This window comes from Pongo abelii, chromosome 13, assembly GCF_028885655.2.
Source record: "Pongo abelii isolate AG06213 chromosome 13, NHGRI_mPonAbe1-v2.0_pri, whole genome shotgun sequence".
In the NCBI taxonomy this organism is placed as follows: domain Eukaryota; kingdom Metazoa; phylum Chordata; class Mammalia; order Primates; family Hominidae; genus Pongo; species Pongo abelii.
In genome coordinates this window covers 101,775,834-101,792,843 of record NC_071998.2, presented here as the reverse complement: position 1 = coordinate 101,792,843, position 17,010 = coordinate 101,775,834, and the positions used below count along the sequence as shown (strand labels likewise).

Sequence of the window (17,010 nt, the reverse complement as noted above, 5' to 3'; positions counted from 1 at the left end):
TAAATCATATCAACTGGTTGTTGAATACGGAGCTTCAAATAGCACTGGTTATTTAGAAGATATTAAATTACAGAAACTTGCTGAAAATGTATTTTTATATTCTGACAGCCACTATTCCCACCAACCTCATTACTTTCCATGAGGAATTAATGAAAATTTTATGAGCAATTGGTACAATGACATAATAAAGATGTTATCTCAATTGGAGGCAAATGTGGGAAACGAGATCATTAAAGCTGTGACAGGAATGTCCATCAAGGAAATAAAAATAATCTTAAAGGAGTTAATAGAAAACTATATGAGTGAGAAGGAAATATGCAGAAAAGGATAGATTTTGGCCTAAGGAAAGTAAGATAGAATCAAAGTAAAATATGGAGAACTCTTCAAGTCTTTTCCTGATTGAACTGTAATTTGTGCCAGTATGTGATACTCTAACACTTATCAATCAGATAAGAGAAAAGCAGAAAAGTAGATGAGAATTCTTATAGCCAACATTTATTGAGGGTGCACAAAGGACCAGATGCTCTGCTAAACACTATCAACATCTAATTTCATTAAATAGAGCAAACCCCACTTAACAGGTGAGAAAGCTAGGAGCCAAAGATGTTAATTCTCTGGCATACAACAGGAAGAGCTAGGAAGGGTTTGTACTCAGTTTATTCACCTACTAGAGGTGTGCTGATAGTTCTTCTTTTTAAGCAAAATGTGGTGGAATTTTAGGTCAAGAAGGACCCGACTAACAAGCAAATAGAACACCTAGACCTATTTGGATTCTGATTTCTCAGTGAAGACCTTTCACACCAAGTTATTGAATTAGCTGATTAAAAAATATTTTCAGAAAGAAAAGAAAAACCATTTTGACAACGTAACTCATAGAACTGGGATTATTTTTGGCTTTACGATTTGAATTAATGTTTTTTTTTCAAGCTTTGTGATAGAATACTATCTGAAAATAGCTACTTTTTCCCCCTTATCACATCTTTTTAAAGTTGTTGTATATGATTAAAGAGATGAAAATTATTATGCCCAAGTTTATAAATGAGGGAAGAATTGTCCAAACCAGGAAGATATTCTAAAATGGGTTTCTATTATTTTACTGTTACAGTAAATTTAGTCTGTTTTGATAAAAATTACCAGCAATTGTGAGTAATCAATGGAATATGACCTTTTATACTAGTGAAAATTTCTTTCTTTTTTCAGTTTTCCTTTTCTGTTATCATAGGCTTGACCTTATGATCTAGTATCTGGAACAACTGAGGGAAGTAGGCTGCCCACATCTCTTCTCTCCCAAACCCAGGTGCAGCCTTCACAGTAGACAGTGAGGCCCCTGGTCACACAGTGAGGGGAAGAAATGCAGCTCCTTACCCTCAACTTCCAGCTTCACCACTTTGGAATATGCTGTCCCGAGGCTGTTTTTTGCCACACATCGATACTGTCCTGCATCTTCCTTTTGTACGTTATGAATCCTCAAGCTCCCAGATTCAAGAACTGCAATTCGGGAATTTTCCTGCCAGAGATATGGACGTGAATTCAAAAATGTTTATGGGTCTATCAAGGATACATTTGCCAAATATCATCAACTTATTGTCATCACCATTATCATCATCAAAGATATCTCTTTGACCTTTATTGGGCACTTACTATGTAAAACATACAATAGTAAATGAAATAGTGCAAGAGTACCTAAATTAATCTTCACCAGGGTCCTATGAGGTATAGTTTATTTTTATTTTCTTTCATCCCATAAGTATATATATATATGTGGGCTTATTTTACTTCCCCAAAGTCACAGCTAAATCTGATTAAAAGCATTGCTTTTAGAAGGGGGAAATGTTGCGGAGGGGGGTGGTGAGACATACAAAACTACATACTGGGTATAATGTACAGCACTCGGGTAATAGGTGCACTAAAATCTCAGACTTGGCCACTATACAGTTCATCCTTGCAAACAAAAACCACTAGTACCCCAAAACCTATTGAAATATAAATAAACAAACGCATTGCTTTTAACTATCAGGTTTACCTTGCACCCTAGATGGTATCTTTAGGTGAGTACATGTCCTTTGAAATACTAGAAAATTTCACACATAATATTAAAATTTCTCTTTGGAGTTTAAATATTACATCTGGCTTTTCTGTTTTGGACCCTAAATTCAGTAACATAAGTACAACCACCCTTGTTTGTCACTGTAGGAAATGCACCAAGATTTATAACAAGAGGAAAGCCAGATAATTAATCATTAAAAATTAGCAATATTTTATTTTAAATAAAGCAAAGCTGAGCAATTTTATACCTTAGTTCAGTTAATTGACATATAGTGACACCTTTGTATTCCTCTTAAAATATACTATGCATTGTTAAATGAAAAACATAGTCTGTAATCTTTTAGGTGATACAAAGATGGAAAGACAATAATGATGCCTCATAATAATTTATCAGTAAATGTGGGGATAAGATACAGAGGCAGTACAAAATAAGCATATAGATAATAACTTTGGTTTTTTTTTTTTTTTTGAGATGGAGTCTCATTCTATTGCCCAGGCTGGAGTGCAGTGGTGAGATCTTGGCTCACTTGCAACCTCTGCCTCTCGGGTTCAAGTTATTCTCCTGCCTCAGCCTCCTGAGTAGCTGGGATTATAGGCACACACAACCACACCCAGCTAATTTTTGTACTTTTAGTAGAGACAGGATTTCACCATGTTGGCCAGGCTGGTCTTGAACTCCTGACCTCAGGTGATCCACTTGCCTTGGCATCCTGAAGTGCTGGAATTACAGGCATGACTACTCTTCGTGACTCAGGAGGGATTTGCCAAGGTATTTGTGTATGAGTCTTGAGTCTTTTCACCTAACTTCTCTCCAGAGCTCTCATTTCTTTTCTTCCGAACCTTGTCTCCCTCCCTCCTTCCAGAAACTGTCAGTTCTAAAGCCTGGGTTTTAGTTTTTCTTTTTCATCCCCTAAGTCTCAGATTCAACATTAAAAAAATAAATGATTTAGCCAGCCAACAAATACAAAGGATTCCAGGTTTGCTTTTTCATTGCCTCCTTTTCTATCTTTAACATTATTGGTTCCCATCTCTTTTTTTTCCCTAGCCAGACCCAAATGAAATGCCATACAGTTTGCATATATGCAAACAGAAATATTTACATTTGGTTAAAATGTACATGGAAACTACTTTATACTAGAAGTTTGTAAGTGTGTAACTGAGTGTGTAAAGAAATGTTATGTTTTAAAATACATTTTATATACGTGTTTTAACATCATAACCACTTACCCTGAGAGGGCTATCTCCCTTTATCCAAGACACTGATGGTTTGGGATTACCCATTGTAGTACATGGTAGGACTGCTTTTAATCCCTCTATTATTTTCACATTTATGGGAGGACGAGTTATTTTAGGTTCTAAAAAGAAGTGAAAATTCAAAACAAATAAGGCAATATGGCTTTATTAAACCTAGAGTTTCTAACTTTCAATTTAATTCTAAATATCTGTTTTAAGAATCATTTGAGGCATGTTACATTACAAAATTCACCAAATGCAAAGACAGTTTTCTTCAGTAGATCTCAAAAAGAAATCAGTTTAGAAACACTTGGTTGTCTCTGCTTTATTAGAATCTTACTAGCAAAACACAAATTTATGAAAAATATTAACAGTGTGAAGTTACCATAGCATTCTTCATTTTAAAAGATAGTTAATAAAAGCTGATTAACATAGGCTGTCACCACAGCAATTCAACATTATTTAATTCATACTGATAGACATAAAACATTTAAAAAGAAAATTTTGATATAACTATATTCTTACATAGTTATAAATTATGACCTATTTTCCCTTTAGCTTCCATCTTAATTTGACTATTAAATTTGATGATTATTAATTAAATACATTCATTCTCTAGAAAGTAAACCAGATATTATTATATTAACAATCAGAAGAAATTCTGTCATACAATTTGGGGGGACTCAATTTTGTAAAGCAAACATGTAATTTACTGTTCAAACACTTTTAATCTTTCAGAAGAAATAGTTTATGCCAGTTAATTTTTATTCTCAAATATGAAACTTTCAAAGAAAGTTATTAAATCTAATATACAAAAGAATTGATAAGTTCAGGATGCCAGTTATGTTAGTACTATTTGTAAAATAGTTAAAACTACATTTATGTCCTTAGGAATTTTATGTTACAGATACAGAGGGGGACTTGGCAAGAGAGACTACTGAGCAATGGATACATTTTATTTCTTGCAGGACATGTGCCATAACCAATTTGTTATTTTGACAAAGGAAAGCATGAAATACGGACTTTGTTTTCTTCTATTTCAATGTGAGGAAAAGGAGTGGGGGCTTTGGTGTTGTTGGTAGCAAGAGATATTTGCAAAGCCTTCATGACCTGTTGGTTTGTTTCTTTATTTTATTTTATTATTATTATTTTTTTGAGATGGAGTCTTGCTCTGCAGCCCAAGCTGGAGTGTGGTGGCGTGATCTCGGCCCACTGCAAGCTCCGCCTCCCGGGTTCATGCCATTGTCCTGCCTCAGCTTCCCGAGCAGCTGGAACTTCGCCCACCACCACACCCGGCTAATTTTCTTTTTTTTTTTTTTTTTTTTTTGTATTTTTAGTGGAGACGGGGTTTCACCCTGTTGTCAGGATGATCTTGATCTCCTGACCTCATGATCCGCCCGCTTCAGCCTTCCAACGTGCTGGGATTACAGGCATGAGACCTGTTGGTTTTTAATCTAAGCATTCACTGCCATTTAGAGTTCCTGTGGCCCTGTATTATAGCAAAAATACAAGAAAGGCTTTAAAATATAGGAAAATAACAACTTTATTACTTTGCCTGCTATCTATAGCATACAACTCTCCTTCTAATAAACTGTAAATACCTACATTTAAATACAGTACTGGCCAGGTTCCTCAATTGTGAGTTGTATTGTCATACAGTTGCTGGGAAAAACTTAGCTGAGCACTTGATATTCCTATGACAGTCAAATAAAGTGTTATCTATGCCTTCCATAGGTTCCCTGAACAAGATCTCTATGGTAAAGCTGAGGCACAGATAATGTCTTAAGTAAAGACCTTTGGTTAAAGCAAAAAACCCCTATCTTCTCAGTGACATGATGTCTTGGTCATCTGTTAGGTGAGGGGTGAGGAATTCCCTTTTGGGAAATTGAATATAAAGTTAACTAGGAATGACTAGAGTATTGACGCATAGCCATGGATCCCCACTGTAAGGGAACATGATTCAGGGTGGAGTCATAAGTACTGACCAATCAGAATTGGTCACCTTAAAGCAGGATGCTGGAAGTATCCTGCTGTGCCAGCACTGAGTCTTTAGCTGATGGACTATTAGGAATTTAGGGGAGGGAGCTCTTGGGGGAGGGCTTAAGGGAGCTAGAGTAGTGATAGGGGTTGGGGGATCTCAGGAGCCTTGTGAAACAGATCTTTCCAAGAAGTATGGAAGCATTCCAAAATTTTAGCAATTGGAATGGCCACACCAGTGTAGATCCACATGAATGGATGAGATCTCCAAAGGAGAGGTTGGAAAAAAGAAGACAAGAAAAGAAAAGGGGATTTAGTATGGAACCCAAGTCAAGAACATTTGGGCCAGAGAGAATATGCAGAACATTCAAAAGAAAGGTAGTGTCATAAAGTAAGGAAATACTTGAATGTGTTTCATCCTCAGAATGAAGTCTTCATTATTTAGCAAATGAGAGCATTCCAACTTCGTTATTTGATTTCTTACTGCTCTGCATACTGAAGGGAAGCCTGCGTATAGGCAGATCCCCACCTACTTACTCACAGTAAGTACCAAATCAGTATTCCATAAAGTCCTGCTATTCCCACCAGCTTTTTATCCTAATTGACTGAACACTCTATGTATATTTATGATCAAAAAATAAAAGATCAATTTGAGAAAAACTGTAAACCTAAAAGGATGGAACCCAAACAAAATCAATTTTTTTTTTCTGAAGGAAATAAAAGTAATGCAGGGAAAAAAAGAAAATGTCTTTTTAAAAGATGCACTAGTGATATCCTTAGAAGCTTAAGTGAATATTGTATCATACAAGTGAGTTTGTTATGACAACAGAGACATCAAGGAAATTCTTAGAAATTAAAAATATAGTTTTTAAGACCAAGACACTCAGAATGACAGAATAGTCATACTGGAGACCACATTCATAGTATGAAGAAAAAGTAAAAGGAATCTTCAAGAGAGTAGAATATCAAGACATGCAGAAAATATGAGGAGAAAAATTTGAAGTCATAGAGAAAGAAAGAAGAAAAAAATAGAGAAAATGTACCTGATTTTCAAAAAAGCTTTGGTCTTTAGATCAAAAAGGCTCACCTAGGCTGGGTGCAGTGGCTCACTCCTATAATCTCAATACTTTGGAAGGCCAAGGAGGGAGGATCATTTGAGCACAGGAGTTCAAGACCAGCCTGTGCAACATAGTGAGAACTTATCTCTACCAAAAAAAAAAGTAAATAAATAAATAAAATTAGCCTGGTGTGGTGACTCATGCCTGTAGTCCTAGCTACTTGGGAGGCTGAAGCCGGAGGATTGCTTTAGCCCAAGCAGTCAAGGCTGCAGTGAGCCATGGTCACACCACTGCACTACAGCCTGAGTTACAGAGTGAGATCTTGTCTCAAAAAAACCAAAACAAAACAAAAACCAACCAAACAAACAAACAAAAAGGCCCACCTAAAACTGAGTAGCAATAATTCTTAAAAATACACCTAATATATTCTTGTCAATTTGTGAAATTTATGAACTCTAGAAGAAAAAGAAAAATCCTAAACTTTTAAAGAGAGCCATCAGATTTACTTGTAAAGAAATAAGAAAAAGACTTCTCATCTGCAACAGAGGATATCTACTAAAACTAAAGAAAAGGGCTTTTAAAACTCTGATTCTGCATGCAGCAAAATTATTATCCAACAATGTGAGCAAAATGAAGACTTCCAACCATGCAAAAATTCAGGAAATATTTTACATCTTCACACTCTGAAAAAAGTACCTAATGATTTCCTCCAGCAAAATAACAAAAGATAAGAAATAATGATGAAAGACAACAACACAAAAACTAGAAATAAATGTCCCAAGTAGACCTAAATTCCTCTAATTTGTGTGGTGCCCGTATGTATGGTTATAAGCGTGTCAGAGAAGAGAAGATGAAGGTTACATCATTGTAAGACTGACAGTTTGCAAGTAGCAGATGCTTACAGGACTGGAGGCCATGAGATTTAAAGATGCTGGTAGGGCAGTGTTTGATGATACATCACCAGGTAGAAGAAAGAACTAAGTATGGAAGGAAATAAAAGCCCCATTGGGGAATCAATGGAAAGGAGAACAGAGACGAATCAAGGTAAAAGAACATGATGATGCTGGTGATGTTGATGTTGTATAGCAAGAGTAGGAGAATGAGAGAGGCTGAGACACTGTTGTTAGCTGAGAAGGAGACAATGGAAGTTTGTGCCCATAAACTCTACTTGGAGGCAAGTCATGAGTATAGGAAACTGTTTTGCTCATCTGACAAGGCTGTACCAAAAAATGTCCATGATGAGTGTGACATACTGTGGCTGAAGATTTTAAATGCAGACTACTTCCAGAGGGTGACAAGGCCAAGAATGAGTCATCAATTGGGTACACTGATAAAGAGTTAACACAAACAGGCTCATGCCTGTAATCCCAGCACTTTGAGAGGCCAAAGCGGGCAGATTACTCAAGGTTAGGAGTTCAAGACTGGCCTGGCCAACATGGCGAAACTCTGACTCTACCAAAAATACAAAAATTAGTCGGGTGTGGTGGTACATGCCTGTAATCTCAGCTACTTGGGAGGCTGAGGCTGGAGAATTGCTTGAACTCAGGAGGCAGAAGTTGCAGTGAGCCATGATCACGCCACTGCACTCCAGCCTGAGTGAGACTCCGTCTTAAAAAATATATATATATTTATATATATACTTATATTTAAATATATATTTATACTTATATATTTATACATACTTATATTTAAATATATATTTATAGATTTATATTTAAATATGTAGTTCTACATATTTATATTTAAGTATGTAGTTCTACATATTTATATTTAAGTATGTAGTTCTACATATTTATTTATATTTATATTTAAATATAAAATATAAATATATATAACAAAAAAACAGTTAACACAAACAACCTAAATGCCCATTAATGATAGACTGGATAAAGAAAATGTGGTACGTATACACCATGGAATACTACACAGCCGTAAAATGGAATGAAATCATTCCTTTGCAGGGACATGGATGGAGTTGGAAGCCATTATCCTCAGTAAACTAATGCAGGAACAGAAAACCAAACACTGCATGTTCTCACTTGTAAGTGGGAGCTAATGATGGGAACACATGAACACGTGCGGGGAAACAGCACATACCGGGGCCTGTCGGGGTTGTTGGTGTGGGGAGGGAGAACATCAAGGAGAATAGAATGGACGCTAGGCTTAATACCTACGTGATGGGATGATCTGTGAGGTATACCACCATGGCACATGTTTACCTGTGTAAAACACCTGCACATTCTGCAGAGGTACCCCTGAACTCAAAATGAAAGTTAAAAAAATAAAATAAAACCACCTTTCCTCATAGTGGTAGACTTACCTAAACTACTACATATATGCGTGTACATAGAGATTAAAAGTATGAGCCTTAAAATTGAAAAAAAAAGACAAACATCACTGGATTTGTGGAGGTCAAGGAATTGTGAGAATTAAGTGGCTAGTGGTTCTATTTCATGGCTGTTAAAAATTCTTAGGGTGATTGCAGGAGTGGAGATGGATAGAAAGATAGTAAGCCTGGAATTAAAGTTTTTAATAAATATGGGGAAGTACCTAGAAGAGTAGATGACCATGATGAATACAGTTAGAGAAACGATAGGTCAGAATGGCATAAGCCCTCATCAGAGGAAAGATTTTATATAGGAATACAAAATAGAATGGTTTAAAAGCAACACTGAGGGCTGGGAGATACCTACTAGTGTTTGGCAGCCTTGTAGACATAAAGTGGGGAAAATAGAACAGCTTCCACTGAAGCAGAAAATCACTCAGAAGAATATTAAATTTGAAATAAGGCAAAAGGGTAGAAGTGTCTGCAAAGAGGTTAGAAATAAAAAGAGTGTTTGGTTGTGTTTCACAGGTGTAGGGTAAAGGTTTCAGAGAAAGGTTTCCTGGTGAAATAATTTACAGTAGAAGAAGTCAGGAGATGAGTGAAGGTAAGAAAATGGGAGAGGGTAGAGAATTGAGAGGCTTGCCTTAGGGTAGTGGTTGATGGCAGGCATAAGGGGTGTGGGATTAATTGGCCTCAGGGTGGTGCTTGAACTTGAACTTGTCTCACTGCTGAATCACCAGGCCTGAGAACATCTCTATTTACTGACTGTTATAAAGTGTACGAAGTCAGGGCAGGTGCAGTGGCTCACGCCTGTAATTCCAGCACTTTAGGATGCCAAGGTGGGCAGATCACCATAGGTCAGGAGTTCGAGACCAGCCTGTCCAACATAGTGAAACCCTGTATCTTCTGAAAATAGAAAAATTAGCTGGGCTTGGTGGCACACACCTGTAGTCCCAGCTACTCAGGAGCCTGAGGCAGGAGAATCACTTGAACCCAGGAGATGGAGGTTGCAGTGAACCGAGATCACGCCACTGCACTCCAGCCTGAGCAACAGAGTGAGACTCTGTCTCAAAAAAAATGTAAAAAATAAGTACAAAACTACATGTACCAAGTCAACTTTCAAATCAATAGACGAATCTCTTTCCCACTCACTCATCTTCACTTGCAGGGCTCCACAACTCTCCACAGCTCCTCCCACACCATTGTTGGCCGTGCAGCAGTAAATGCCATCATCACTGTCTTCCACACTCAGGATGGTGAGGAGCTGCCCATTCTCCCGGATGCTGTACCGGGTGTCAAAGAGCCTTCAGGTCACAGAGAAAAATGACAGATTAGTGCTTCCTCTGTGATTTTTTTGCCATGATTAATTTATCAAACCGACGACTTGTTAATGAGGAAGTAGGATAAAGGTGAGAGGAAACTTGAGTGAGTTCTGAATAATAGAATAACATTACTTGATAGTATAAAGCTAACATTACATTCTCATCTTTCTTAGGCTCCAATAGTCAAAGTACCATAGTCCTTCAAAAATGCTTTCAAAGGGTGATGCCTACTGATAAGACAAAATGTAAAGTTTACTTTATTCAGAAAAGCATACAAAACCAAGATATAGGTGTCTTCTCCCAATAAGTTCTGGGAAGTAGCAGCTATTCATAGATAATGAACATGCATACGTATAAATACGATGAACAGAAAGGGTTAATTATTTATAGAAGTAACTAATGATTAGTTGAACATTCATTCTTTCATTAAACAATTACTTACTGAATGCTAACAAGTGCCAGACACACTTCTAGTTATTTGGGATACATAAGGGAGGAAAACAATTTCAAACTATAAAAATATATGCTTTACATATATTATCTATTTAATTATATGCAAACCATTTGTTGAGAAGGGAATTAGGGCAACAGAAAGAAATAGGAAGAGAAGCAGCAATATGAAAGAGAGTTTCTTTTAACCAAATAAGAGTTTTTTTATGCCAAATGCGTGTGGTAAGCAGAATAACACTCCCACAAAGGTTCTTGTTTTAATCACCAAAATCTGTCAGTATGTTACCTTATTTTGCAGATGTTAAGAATCTTAAAATGGAGTGTTCTGGACTATTCAAATGGGCCCTGTGTGATAATAAGTATCCTTAAAAGATGGAAGAGGGAGGCAGATTGATAAAGGGAGGTATGACAATGGAGGCAGAGGTCAGAGTAGTGCCATTGCTAGCCTTATAAGTGGAGTAGGGGGCCAAGGAATTCAGGTGGCCTCTAGAAGCTAGGAAAGGCAAGAAATCAGATTCTTCCCTAGAGCCTCCAGAAGGAACTCAGCCCTGCCAACACTTTGATTTTAGCCCAGAGAGATTTATTTCATACTTGTGACCTCCAGAACTGTAACATAGTACGTTTATGTTGTTTTAGGCCACTAAGTTTGCGGTAATTTGTTACAGCAAGGATAATAAATAAATACAGGTTTTGGTACCTGGAAGTGTGGTGCTGCTGCAACAAATACCTAAACATGTGGATGTGGCTTTGCAATTGATGAGTAGTTAGAACTGAAAAAATTTTGAAAAGCATGCTAGAAAAAGCCTGTATTTCCTCAAAGAGACTGTTAATAGAAATATGTGTGTGAATGATTCTGCTCCTGAGGAATTGGAAGGAAGAGAGTTGCATGGTAGAGAAAATCTAAATCATCTTAAAGAATACCTAAATTATCATGAACAGACTATTGGTAGAAATATGTATGTTCAAAGCACTACTGGTGAGGACTTGGGTGGAAATGAGGAGCATGTTACTGGGAAAAGAAGAAAAGGGGATCCTTGTTATGCAGGACATAGAACTTAGCTGAATGGTGTCCTGCAGTTATGTGGAAAACAAAGCTTGTGAATGATGAACTCAGATATTTAGCTGAGGAAATTTCTAAGCAATGTGTCAAAGCCGTGGCCTCATTTCTTTTTGCTGGTTACAGTAAAATTCAAGAGGAAAAGATAAATGGGAAAAACTGCTAAGCAAAAAAGGAACCAGGACTTGATGATTTGGGATTATCAGCCTATCCAGATTGCACAAAATACTAGCAAACCAAATTCAACAATACATTAGAAAGATCATCTATCATGACCAAGTGGAACTTATCCCTGGGATACAAGGATAGTTCAACATATGCAAATCAATCAATGTGATACATCATATCAACAGATGAAGGGTAAGAAACATATGATTATTTCAACATATGCTGAAAAAGCATTTGATAAAAATTCAGCATCCCTTTGTGATAAAAACCCTCAAAAAATAGATGGAAAATGCCTCAAAATGATAAAAGCCATATACGACAGACCCACAGCTAGTAGTATCATACTAAATGGGGAAAAACTGAAAGCCTTTCCTCCAGTCTGGAATGCAACAAGGATGCCCACTGTCACCACTGTTATTCAACACAGTCCTGGAAGTCCTACCTAGAGCAATCAGACAAGAGAAAGATATTAAGGGCCATCCAAATTGGAAGGGAAGAATTATCTTTGTTTACAAATGATATGCTCTTATATTTGGAAAAACTTAAAGGCTCCACAGAAAACTATTAGAACTGATAAATTCAGTGAAGTTGCAGGATACAAAATCAACGTACAAAAATCAGTAACATTTGTATATGCCAACAATGAACAATATGAAAAACAAATTTAAAAATAATCCTATTTACAATAGTCACACATAAAATTAAATAGCTAGGAATTAATCAAAGAAGTGAAAGAGCTCTATAATGAAAACTGTAAGACATCAATGAAAGAAATTCATGAGGACACCAAAAAAGTGGAAAAATATTCCATATTAATGGATTGGAAGAATCAGTATTATTAAAATGTTCATACTACTGAAAGCAGTCTATAGATTCCATGCAATTCCTATCAAAATACCAATGACATTCTTCACAGAAATAGAAAAAAAAAAATCCTAAAATTTACATGGAACCACGAAAGGCCCAGAATAGCCAAAAGCAAAAAGAAAAAAACTGGAGGAATCACATTGCCTTACTTCAAATCATACTACAGAGCTAGAGTAACCAAAACAGCACGGTACTTTCATCAAAAGAGACACATAGACCAATGCGACAAAATAGAGAACCCAGAAATAAATTCATGCACCTACAGTGAACTCATTTTTGACAAAGGTACCAAGAACATACACTGGGAAAAAGACAGTCTCTTCAGTAAATGATATGTGGAAAACTGAATATCCATGTACAGAAGAATGAAACTAGACCCCTATCTCTCTCCATATACAAAAATCAAATCAAAATGGATTAAAGATTTAAATCTAAGACTTCAAACTATGAAACTACTCCAAGAAAACATTGGGGAAACTCTCCACGACATTGGTCTGGGCAAAAATTTCTTGAGAGATACCCACAAGCATAGGCAACCAAAACAAAAATGGACAAGAGGGATCACATCAAGTTAAAAGGCCTTCTGCGCAACAAAGGATACAATAAACAAAGTGAAGAGACAACAAATAGAATGGGAGAAAATATTTGCAAACTACCCATCTGACAAAGGATTAATAATCAGAATATATATGGAGCTCAAACAACTCTATAGTAAAAAATCTATTAATCCAATCAAAAATAGGCAAAAAAGTTTGAACAATTTCTCAAAAGAAGACATGCAAATGGCAAACAGGCATATGAAAAAGTGCTCAACATCATTGATCATCAGAGAAATGCAAATAAAAACTACAATAAGATATCATCTCACCTCAGTGAAAATGGCTTATATCCAAAAGACAGGCAATAATAAATGCTCGCAAGGATGTGTAGATAAGGGAATCCTTGTACACTGTTGATGTGGGAATGTAAATTAGTACGACCACTATGGAGAATATGTTGAAGTTTCCTCAAAAAACTAAAAATTGAGCTACCATATGATCCAGCAACCCCACTGCTGGATATATAAGCAAATGAAAGGAAATCAGTATATCAAAGAGATATCTATACTCCTATGTTTGTTGCAGCACTGTTTCCAGTAACTAAGATTTGAAAGCAACCTATGTGTTCATTAACAGATGAATGGATAAAGAAAATGTGGTACATATACACAATGGAGTACTATTCAGCCATAAAAAGAATGAGATCCAGTCATTTGCAAAGACATGGATGGAACTGGAGATCGTTATGTTAAGTGAAATTAGCCAGGCACAGAAAGACAAACATTGCACGTTCTCACTTATTTGTGGGATCTAAACATCAAAACAACTGAACTCATGGACATGGAGAGTAAAAGGATGGTTACCAGAGGCTGGAAAGGGTAGTACAGGGATGGGGGTGGGGAAGTAGGGGATGTTTAGTGGGTACAAAAAAAATAGAAAGAATGAAAAAGTCCTACTATTTGATAAGACAACAGAGTGACTATAGTCAACAATAACTTAGTTATACATTTTAAAATAACTTAAAGTGTGTAATTGGATTATTTTTAATTCAAATGATAAATGCTTGAGGGGATGGATGCCCCATTCTCCATGAGGTACTTATTTTACATTGCATGCCTGTATCAAAACATCTCATCTACTTCATAAATATATACATATATATACACCTACTATATACCCACAAAAATTTTAAAAAATTAAAATGGAATACTTACTTAATGAGAATTTTATTTCTAGTCCAGGAAATCTCAGGCTGGGGGTAGGATTCCACTGCACACATGAAAGTAGCCACTTCTTCAACTAAGGCATCCACTGTTTCAAGAGGAGTGGTGATGACAGGAGCTGAAAGGAAAGGAGATATCAAAAGAGAACATTCTAGAATTTTGTTTACTAACCCTTCCTTAAGCAGTCAGAAGCCATTACATACCTGAATGAGAATTCTGTTTCCCCAGAGTAGAAATTTGCCAAAAGAAAGGAAGAGCTTATGTAAAGAATGTTGTTTCTACTTCCAAACTAGGCATTTGAAAATCAAAAGAGAAGTCTCTCAGAAGAGCAAGGCTTAGAATTTATGATATATGAGGAGAGGCAGATCCAAGTTTAATGGGGTCCAAGTTTGTGCAATTTGAGTATACTTTTTAAAGAAAAAATATAAAATTATGAATACAAAATTTCTGTGGCCACCCCAATATCATCAGCATAAAGGGAAGTGAGTCTGAAGGGACGTCAGGGTGGAAAAGGATAATAATTTAAAAAATTGTTTTTTAAGAACAATTTTCCCCTATTTTATAAAAATAGACACTCATAAAAGCACACTGCTAAAGCCCACTGAGGGTCTTAGAAAGGGCTCCTGCAAATGAGGGAATCTGAAGCTTAAGCTTCATCAGATTTATAGAGAATTCACTTCGGCATACAACTAGAAAATGAAGAGACACCACTTTGTGAATTGTACACTTTAATGGGTAAAGCGCACGGTATGTGAATTATATGTCAAAGCTGTTTTGTTCTATTTTATTTTTTTTAAGACAACGGGAGGAAAGGCTATAGACATGGTCCTTTCTTTTTTCTCACACCTCTGTGAAATGAGGGTTACCTGCATTTATACAGTAAATTATATGGTCGCTTCAGTTAAAGGGCAAGGTGTACATCAAAGCCAAATAAGTAGTATGATTGACGTTTAGAAGTGAAATAGTCAGTGACAGACTTATAGAGCATCTAGAACAGACTGGCACATTGTTTGGCCATAAAAGATACATCGACTTTCTGAATAAACCTTATTATATTTTTTATTTGGTAAAGTCAAAGGCAAGCTCATCTGCTGAGAGTGAAAAAAAATGGTGAGTGGGAGTGTTTTACTTGACCCACATCTCCCTTGCTAATGTTATTTTGTCTTTTAGGATTCAGTTTAAGCATCCATCTCCTTCCACTTTCCCTGACATGCTAGGCAGACCCAAATGCCCTTTTCCTTAACCTTATGTTATCCTGTAAATGTCATTCTTATAACGTCACTTGTCACACAGATACTATTAAAATCATCTGTTTACGTCTTTGTCCCACACTCAATTATTAAAACCTTGAGCTTTAGGTCAGGGATCATGTTTTAGACATCTTTTAATTCCCAGCGTGAGCACAGTGACTGATGTAGTGTTTAAATGAACAAAACTGTATTTATAAGGCCTTCACAAAAGGAGTAAATAAAAAAGTTGAAAGATAGTAGTTGAAATAAGAAAGCAGAATTTTTATGTAAAATGACATCTTATACACAGTCATCAGGGCCACTTTCTTCCCAGCTTTTCAACAGAATAATCATTATAATATACAGAACATAGTACAAACAAATACAGACATGGACACTATTAAAGTCTGTTAGGAGATATAAAGTATAGAGTGACAGGCACTAATACACCTCTGATAGAAGTTTGAGAAAAATAAAAGAGGGGAGCAGCCTAGAAGCAATATATAGAGAGATAAATAGCTGATAATTTTTCAAAACTGAAAAAGAAACCCAGAAATATTAAGTTGAAAGTACCCACCAAATGACAAGACAGATTTAAAAAAGAAATACAGCTGGACATTGTGGCTCACACCTGTCATCCCAGCACTTTGGGAGGCCAAGGAGGGCAAATCACTTGAGCTCAGGAGTTCAAGACCAGCCTGGACCAACATGGTAAAACCCTGTCTCTACTAAAAATACAAAAAATTTAGCTGGACATGGTGGCACACACCTGTAGTCCCAGCTATGTGGGAGGCTGAGGTATGAGAATCACTTGAACCCAGGAGGTGGAGGCTGCAGTGAGCTGAGATCACACCACTGCACTCCAGCCTGAGTGATAGAGGGAGACTCTGTCTCAGGAAAAAAAAAAAAAAAAAGAAAGAAAGAAATTCAAACTTGGACACATTGAATTAAAACTGTAAAAATTAAAGATAAATAAAATCTTAAACTCTCCCAGAAAGAAAAAGATTAATTCCTTAATAGGAATGCCAATTATGGGTAACCTGAGATTATTCAGCAACAACAATTGATACCAAAAGGCAATAGGCTAATACCTTTACCTGACTGAGTAAAAATAACTGTTAGCTTAGAATTATACAGCTAGCTTAGGTAATAATTTTTAAGTCAGAACACTTATAAACAAATATTGAAGTGTTTACCACTCACAGACTTTCTCTGAAATAGTTACTAGAGTAAATAAACTCAGTAAGGAATCATTTATACCAGAAAGAAAGGGGTGAGTTATAAAAAACAATAGCATAAATGGTGGTGAAATATCATTGCAATTTCAACACACTATGGAATATTAAAAAAAATCACGAATTTTTGTGTTTAAAAAAGAGTGGAATTAAATTCTAGATAAACAATTATAAGTCAAAGTTCAGGGAAGAAGTTTAAAATGCTAAGTAGTTAAAAAATGCTAAACTCTTCGCCATAAACAAGAGGACAGAAATATTGAATAACTTCAAACAGAAAGAA

The 17,010-nt window shown here is 36.2% G+C and overlaps 1 protein-coding gene across 1 annotated transcript in view; it reads right to left on the bottom strand.

Annotated features, from left to right (window-relative positions):
* MUSK (muscle associated receptor tyrosine kinase) overlaps nucleotides 1-17,010 on the bottom strand; it is a 130,041-nt gene that overhangs the window by 101,643 nt on the left and 11,388 nt on the right. The window contains exons 2-5 of the mRNA XM_054520440.2: nucleotides 14,258-14,384; nucleotides 9,793-9,944; nucleotides 3,274-3,401; nucleotides 1,366-1,507 (exon numbers count right to left, since the gene is read on the bottom strand). Of these exons, the coding sequence (XP_054376415.1) occupies nucleotides 1,366-1,507; nucleotides 3,274-3,401; nucleotides 9,793-9,944; nucleotides 14,258-14,384 (549 nt within the window). The remainder of the gene's footprint in view (nucleotides 1-1,365; nucleotides 1,508-3,273; nucleotides 3,402-9,792; nucleotides 9,945-14,257; nucleotides 14,385-17,010) is intronic.